The 8,220-nt window shown below is 44.5% G+C and overlaps 1 protein-coding gene across 1 annotated transcript in view; it reads right to left on the bottom strand.

Moving 5' to 3' along the window:
• The window catches only part of Stx5 (syntaxin 5), a 16,764-nt gene extending 9,041 nt beyond the window's left edge, over positions 1-7,723 (bottom strand). The window contains exons 1-8 of the mRNA XM_021209650.2: positions 7,162-7,723; positions 6,728-6,798; positions 6,538-6,593; positions 6,250-6,320; positions 701-817; positions 567-623; positions 390-471; positions 295-331 (exon numbers count right to left, since the gene is read on the bottom strand). Coding sequence (XP_021065309.1) covers positions 295-331; positions 390-471; positions 567-623; positions 701-817; positions 6,250-6,320; positions 6,538-6,593; positions 6,728-6,798; positions 7,162-7,386 — 716 coding nt within the window. The 5' untranslated portion in view covers positions 7,387-7,723. The remainder of the gene's footprint in view (positions 1-294; positions 332-389; positions 472-566; positions 624-700; positions 818-6,249; positions 6,321-6,537; positions 6,594-6,727; positions 6,799-7,161) is intronic.
• Between the last annotated feature and the right edge of the window lie 497 nt (positions 7,724-8,220).

Below are 8,220 nucleotides of genomic sequence, written 5' to 3'. Positions count from 1 at the left end.
AAAAAAAAAAACCAAAAAACCAAAAAAAACACACATTCAAAACCCCCTAGATTTAAATCCAGCTCTGAATAGATTATTTGATCTGAGTCTCAGTTTCCTCATCTGCAAAATGCAGCTAACAATAGTTGCTTTTCCAAAGGCTGGTTGTGAAAATTAGAGAGAATGTAACTAAGTACAAAAAGTCAGACTCTGTCATTTTTCTGATATGTCTGCATTTACCCCTATGAGAAGGCACAGGGATTAAGTGTAGATCATAAAGTTTCAAAACCAGGTTTATCCTCTGAGATAACGCACAGCACCATTCTGGCAGCTCGGTTCTCCCACTCCACTCCTGCCACCAAACCCAGAAGAACTTAGCCCTTAGGCTTCCCATAGTACTACTAACTTACCAAGGTTGTTGGGGGCAAGAGGCAGGGCGGACACTGGTGCCCTGGAGAACTGCTCCCGACGATTCCTCTGCTGTTTCAGATTCTGATATTGGGGAGAAATGCAAAGATCCTGAGTCCCTGGAAAGTGGGTATGTTGACCCCATACTAGATTCTTACCCACCTACACATCTCACTTACTTCAGTCCTCACTTCTAAAACTGATTTGAAGTCATTGGACATAGAAGCCAGTTTTGACTAAAAGGCAAGGACAATTGGGTCAAAGAATGCATTTTGTTATTCCTCTCCTCCCCCCTCCATCCCCGAGGTCCCACCTGCAATGAAACCACAATGGTGTTAGAATGGGTCTGTAGATGCCGGCCGCTCTGGCTGCCCTTGGCCCTCACAAAATCTTGAAGCTGAGCAATTTGTTTGTTGAGGCTATTGATATCCTGGTAAGAGACCAGAAGAAAAGCTTTAGGCAGGGAGTCTTCAGTCATGAAGACTGTCTCTGGGAAGAGCCTATGGCCGTCTCTGGCAGGGAAGTCAAGAGGAAACCGGCTAATGGTGTAAGCATCTAGTCAGGTCAGAAAGTGACACTAGACTTTTCCAGCTCTGTTCATTCCTTACAGAGAAGTCAGAGAAGGGAACTTGGGGTTTTACCATGTGTAAACAAATGACTGGTCTGTCCCCCGCCTTCCTGCTCTACTTCACCCTGTGAGACCACAGAACCCTTTCTTTTCTTCTTTTCTTTTTTTTTTTTTTTTTTAAGTTTTTCGAGACAGGGTTTCTCTGTATAGCCCTGGCTGTCCTGGAACTCACTTTGTAGACCAGGCTGGCCTCGAACACAGAAATCCGCCTGCCTCTGCCTCCCGAGTACTGGGATTAAAGGCATGCGCCACCACGCCCGGCTTCACAGAACCCTTTCAAAGGCAGAACTTCTGTACCTACAACATGCTGACAGAGTACCTGAATATATTACTCAGGAAAAGGCAAAAACCACTCGTTTCCTACACGCATCAAAGAAGCAAATTTTTACACAGAATTACTAATATTGCAAAAGACTTATTGCTATGACTTATTTCTTCAAAGTAATAAATATACAGTGACTTCCTATCATGGCCTATGTGTCACCTACATTCCGTTCTCCCCATGAGGGCAAAGAAAATTTATCTCGATATACTATGACTCAGGAAAGTACCAGATTGGAAGGCATCAAGAATATTGAGTATAGGGGCAGGACAGATAGCTCAGTGGTCAAGAACTCTGGCTGCTCTTCCAGAGGTCCTGAGTTCAAATCCCAGCAACCACATGGTGGCTCACAACCATCTGTAATGAGATCCAACACCCTCTTCTGGTGTGTCTGAAGACAGTGACAGCATACTCATATACATTAAAATAAATACATCTTTAAACACACACATACACACAGGAAAAAAAATAGTGAGAATGAGAACTGGAGAGATGGCTCAGAGGTTAAGAGCACTGTCTGCTCTTCCAGAGGTCCTGAGATCCCCACATGGAGGCTCCAAACTATAATAAGATCTGGTGCCCTCTCCTGGCCTGCAGGAATACATGCAGACAGAATCCTTTATACATTATAAATAATTTTTTTTTAAGGTGAGGGGCAGGTATAAGGGCCAGCGAGCTGGCTCAGCAGATAAAGAAGCTTGTTCCCATGGTTCAAAACCTCAATTCAACCCCAGGGACCCACAACTCCACATGCATGCCATGACACTCAGGCATCCACCGCCGATAACTCAAATGTAACTTAAAAACTTTTATATAGTGAGTAAGAGAAAAATACTTGATAAAATCTAAGCATTTCTAGAGACTTTCTAAGTAGACTAAACCCCCCTCCTCTCCAGACCCCTGGACTCACTTTTACCTTCCCCGAGTTTCTGATCCAGATGCACTTCTGGGTTTGTTTGCCATAATAGCTCCTTCCCTTGGGTTCTAGCTTAAGTAAGTACTATTTCCCACACAGGAACTCAAGATGAAAGCTGCTAACCTCTCACCAACTCCTTAGCATACCTATCATAAGGTCTACAATACTGACTGGACAGGTAAAATCTCCTGAGAATCTACTAAGTGCTTACTGTATACTCAGTACTAAATCTAATATAGTAAAAGGCCTGGGGGTGTGGAGCAGCAAACACAGGCCCTGTGTTTCTTTCCTTGTACCCAAACAAACAAACAAACAAACGAAGCCCATTAACTGCTTTTTATTTATCTACTATTTAAGCTTCTTGCATAAAAATCTCTCTTCTATTTAACTTTTTTTTAAAGATTTATTTATTATATATAAGTATACTATAGCTGTCTTCAGACACTCCAGAAGAGGGCATCTCATTACAGATGGTTGTGAGCTACCATGTGGTTGCTGGGAATTTGAACTCTGGACCTCTGGAAGAGCAGTCAGTGCTCTTAACCTCTGAGCCATCTCTCCAGCCCTCTATTTAACTCTTAATCTATTCTTTCATGGTCACATCTCCTTTGCTGCTTTCTCCATTTTAGTAAATGCACTACCATTCACCAGATGCCTAGCTAGTCACGGTGGGATTTTATACTTAAAATCCCACCTGAGGCAGGTGACCTGTGATGAATGTAAGGTCAGTCTATAAGTTACAGAATGAGACTATTTTGTTTTAAAGATTTATTTTTAAGTAAATTGATGTTTTGCCTGTATGTATGTCTATGTAAGGATGTCAGATCCCTAATGTACTTGGAGTTACAGACAGTTGTGAGGTGCCATGTGGGTGTTAAGAATTGAACTCAGGTTCTCTGGAAGACCAGCCAGTGCACTTAACCACTGATCCATCTCTCAAGCCCCAAGACTTTACCTTAAAATACAAACAAATAGGCTGGAAAGTGGGCACTTACTACTTTTTTTTTTTAAAAAAGATTTATTTATTTATTATATGTAAGTACACTGTAGCTGTCTTCAGACACTCCAGAAGTGTGAGTCAGATCTTGTTACAGATGGTTATGAGCCATCATGTGGTTGCTGGGATTTGAACTCCGGACCTTTGGAAGAGCAGTCGGGTGCTCTTACCCACTGAGCCATCTCACCAGCCCACTTACTACTCTTGTATAAGACACAGATTCAACTTCCAACAACTATCTACTGCTACAACTCTATAGAGTATCCAATGCCCTGTTCTGGTCTCACAAGCATCAGACATACAAAACACTCATACATATTTTTTAAAAAATGTTTTAAGCAGATGTGGTGGTGCACATCTTTAATCTCAACACTTAGGAGGCAGAAGCAGATAGATAGAATCTTTGAGTTCAGGGCCAGCTGGGTCTATATAGTGAGACCCTGTCTCAAAAACAAACTTAACAAAAAACCTCACAACTCTGAATTCCCCTTTTCCTCACAGCCACTTTTGTTTCTGTCCAGTATATATTCTAAATACATCCATACCATGTCCATTTCTACCTTGTGTACCCCAACCACCTTGTCTACTCTCAAAAAACCTCCAAGATCCTCATAATCATCTTTCTAGTCTGCCTTCCAAAGCCCTGTTGCCTAAACAGTGCCCAGTGTGACCTTCAAAATCAAAATCAGGGTATTGTCATCGCTCTGCTTGAAAAATCAAGAGCTTATCACACAACTTAGACTACACCCTAAATGCCTGAGGAACTGCCTTACACAGGACCTGTCTGGCCACTGAATCCTACAGTATCCCACTCCTGTGCTCTTCTAACCTGTGGTACACTGCCCACACCTGAGACTTTTCCTTTGCCTACGCCTACTTTCTAAATGGCATTCCCACTTCTTGGAATGCATTCCCTGCAGATCTTCAAATGAATTGCTTTTCCTCACTACTGAAACATACCTCAAATATCACTTTACCTACACCAGCTTGGATCAACCAATCCAGTGGTCTTGGCCTTGAAAAAGACAGTGTCATTGGTTGACAGAAGCAAACAAAAGATCCTCACAAGATTTGCCTTACTGCTATGACAATGACAACTCAGAAGTTAGGAATTCACACAAGGTCACAATCCAAGTGGGTGACAAAGCCACTCCAAGTTCTTCAGAATGCAGTGGGACAATGAAAACTGAATCAAAGAAAATCAGCATTGGTATCTGCAGGGTTTGCAACAAGAGTCCCAGAATTGTCCATTCTGCCCTTGGGGCAAACTGAATGAAGCAACACAGAATGCAGTGGGATAGTTTTTAAGTGGTAAGTAGTAATAGCCCAATAGTAATCTAATACTCTCTTACATCACCATAGCACACCTTAAATGGGGTCTACTCTTTGGGAGACCAGCACATTTGTATTAGTCATACCAGCTGCCTTCTTAGCATCTAGCCCATCCCATCCACATTCCAGATCAAACTCTGTCCTCCAGACAATCAAGATGATTCTACACTCATTATCCAAGTCCACAATACTCCTTACAACTAGTCACTCAGTTAAACAACCAACTTCTTGCCAGTCACTCATCTAGGCCAACAACAGTCAGGCTGGACACTACTATAAGCATTTGTGATATACATGTGAACAAACAGAGAAAAATCCTGGGCAGGCATGGTGATACATGGTATAATCCCTATGTTTGGGGCGCTGAAGTAGGAGAATCAAAAATTAAACACCAGGATGGAGCTATGCATGGTAGGCATATGCCTTTAATCCCAGTACTCAGAGAGTAGAGGCAGGCACATCTCTGGGTTTGAGGCTAATCTGGTCTTCAAATGGAGTTCCAGGACAGACATGGATATATAGGAAAACCCTGTCTTAAACAAACAAAAACACCAGCTTGGGCTATATAAGTACAGTCTCAAAACCAAAACAAAGAATCTGCTCCTGGGCTATCTGTATCTTTTGTTCCCACTTTTTTTCTTTTTCTTTTCTTTTGGAAAGTAGAAGGGATGGAGGGAAGAAACAATCACAGTCCAGGCTGGCCTCAAACTCACAGAGATCTGTAGCTTGCCTTTGCTACTTTGTGGGTTTTTTTCCCAGTCTTCCTCACCCACCTCCATAACATACACATACTCCATTCACCCCATCAACTAAATAGGAAAGAAAAAAGGGAGAGGGGAGAGAGAGATCTGTGAACCTAATTTCTTTCTTTCTTTCTTTCTTTCTTTCTTAGTTCTAAACTCCCCTTGAAATAACCACCAATGGGCTGGTGAGATGGCTCAGCAGATAGAAGCACTTGACTGCTCTTCCAAAGGTCTTGAGTTCAAATCCCAGCAACCACATGGTGGCTCACAACCACCCATAATGAGATCTGACGCCCTCTTCTGGCACATCTGAAGACAGTGTACTTATAATAACTACCTGCAGCTGGCAAAAACACACTTCTGTTAGAGCATGAGGCAAATCACAATCAGGTGCTACAGACAATCGGAAGCAACCCCACATACCTACGCCTGGTATTAAAATGAGAACATTTCTACCACTATAGAGATCCACCTGCCTCTGCCTCCTGCGGCCTGAGATTAAAGACATATGCCACTACCTGGCTGAATTTCTGAATATGGGCCCCTCAGCCTACCTCTATATAAGCTGAGTCCAGCTCAGCTTTTATATCCTTGGTCAATCTTTCCCAGTATCCTGCTTCATTAATCATTTTGTAAGATATTTTCTATACTAACACCTAACCTCATTTTAATCCAAGGCTTTTGATGCTGGGTAACTCTCAAGGAAAATGAGCCCTTGAAGACAATGCTCTTGCTTCACAGTTTCATCAGCATCTAGAACAGTGCTTTATAAATATTAGATGATCCTAAGTGTCTACTGACTCAATGGAGGAACAGGGTGTTTGGACATGGGTCTAGATACTTACCCTGGGGATTCATGGCGATGGAAAATGATGGAAGTAATCTAATTAGAATGCTGGGCTCTCCTGATGGCTAGCAGCTCACCTGTTTGATGATGTATGTTAGCTCCTCAATTTCTACTGCTTTATCATCAAAGAGGGACTTGCGCTTTGCCACTGCAGAGACAGATGAAACATTAGGACAGGTGAGGGTAAATAGCAAGGCTCAAAGAGCTAGGATGACAGTTCAGTAGTAGAGACACTTGCCTTAAGGTATACATCCCTGGTTTAAATCCCCAGCACCATAGAAAAAATAAAACAAAACCTCCATGAGCCTCACCTCCTAGTACTATGTTTCACTGTCCCACCTAGGAAAGGCCTCCCAAACACTCACAGATTGTTAGCTTCTCCAGCTTGGCAAATGTATTGCTGAGATCTTTCCCAATGCGCCTGCAAATGACCATCCGTGAGGAGGTTGTGGGTAAAGGGCAGGAAAGAAGCTATTACCATAAGCTCCAACACAACCAATTCCACTCAGCCAAACACAGGCAGATCACCCCACCACAACACCCCTCTCAACTCACCTGGCCATGAGGGTAAATTCACTGCACTGTCGGGCTGCATGCAGAGCCGGTTTGCTTGTTTGGATTCCATTCTGAATTGTATCAAAAAGTTGCTACTTTAGTTCTGGAGTTCTGCTCACTACTTAAGCTCAGCTTTTCACTGCCCCCTCACATAACCCACTAAACACTCTAGCGCTGTTGACGTCAGACAATCTACATTTATCAGTGGTTTGTAGCTAAGAGAAAAATTAGATGTAGGTTTAAATCCTGACTCATCGTTTGTGATATTTATGGCAAATTAAAGTATTCTTAATTTCTACTGAAGACAATTCCTCCTCTCGTACTGATAAGATTAGACTATCTAAGAGTTGTAACGTAAGTTTAGACAACTAGCAAACAAAACCTAAGCATTAACTAAATGGGCTCACGCCTGCCTTTCCACTCCAGGTCCTTACCTGACGGCTCTGCAGCGACTTGCAGGCAGACTGGAACTCCTGGGTCCGATCCCGGCAGGACATGGTGTCGGGAGGGGAGGGGACCAGGGCCACCGGGGTGGGCAAAGGAGTGCTGTCACTGCTGCTACTGATAGCAGTTGCAGGGGACAGAACCTGTGTCTTTGAGAGACCCAGGTAGACACCCTGATCCGTGTTCTTAGATCCGTAGCGTTTCCGCGGGATCATCGAGTCGCATAACCTCAGACTGTTGTGGAGAGGAGAATGTCATTCTCCAGACAGCCTCCTTTCCCCAAACTCTCCCCTCAACTAAAATCCTCAGGCCCTTTCCCGTATTTGACAGACTTTGGAGCCCAAGGCCACCCGCAGACCCTGCACCCTGGACACGGCGAGAACGGTCAGCTTCCTCCACACCCAAGGCGAAACCTCCTCAGATTCTCCTTCCAACTTGGCTGTGACTGCCAGAGCTCCGGCCGGCCCCCCCCCTAAAGTCGAGAAAACAGCCACAGCCTGGTCCTGCGGCCCTGAACTTCCAGGCAGACCTTTGCAGTTAGCCCAGGTCTCGATCCTACCCTTTGGTATACGTGACTTCCTTCACTCTCTCATAGAAAACAGCAACCGACCTCCAGAGGTGGGCACACTTCGGAGGGCGGAGGGGGAAAAAAACCCTATTAAAAGTGTTTATTTGAAACAGGAAGTCCCACCTCCGTCAAAGTTCCGCCTGTTGGAAGGCTGCAGCCACTGATTGGACGGGGCAAAGTTTTCCCTTAACAAGACCTTTCCTGATTGGACAGCGAGGTATTCGCTTACGCGGAGCCGCCAGCAGGACTTACCCCTGGCTCCCTTCCCCCCCTCGTCAAGCCGCTTCCCGGAGCTGAGCCGACCGACAGAGGCTGGACTCCTACTGAAGCGAAACCCTACCTCTTCTGTTTCCTACCGCCACCACCACCGCCACTCTTCCCAGGTCGTTGCTGCCTCCTCGCAGGACTTGTAAGCAGTGGAAGCCGGGCCAAAGAACAGGAGCGGCCACGTCACCTAGACGTACTCCTAACTCAGTGACGT

The sequence above is a fragment of the Mus pahari genome, chromosome 1, assembly GCF_900095145.1.
Source record: "Mus pahari chromosome 1, PAHARI_EIJ_v1.1, whole genome shotgun sequence".
NCBI lineage: Eukaryota > Metazoa > Chordata > Mammalia > Rodentia > Muridae > Mus > Mus pahari.
This window is presented reverse-complemented; position numbering and strand designations above follow the sequence as displayed.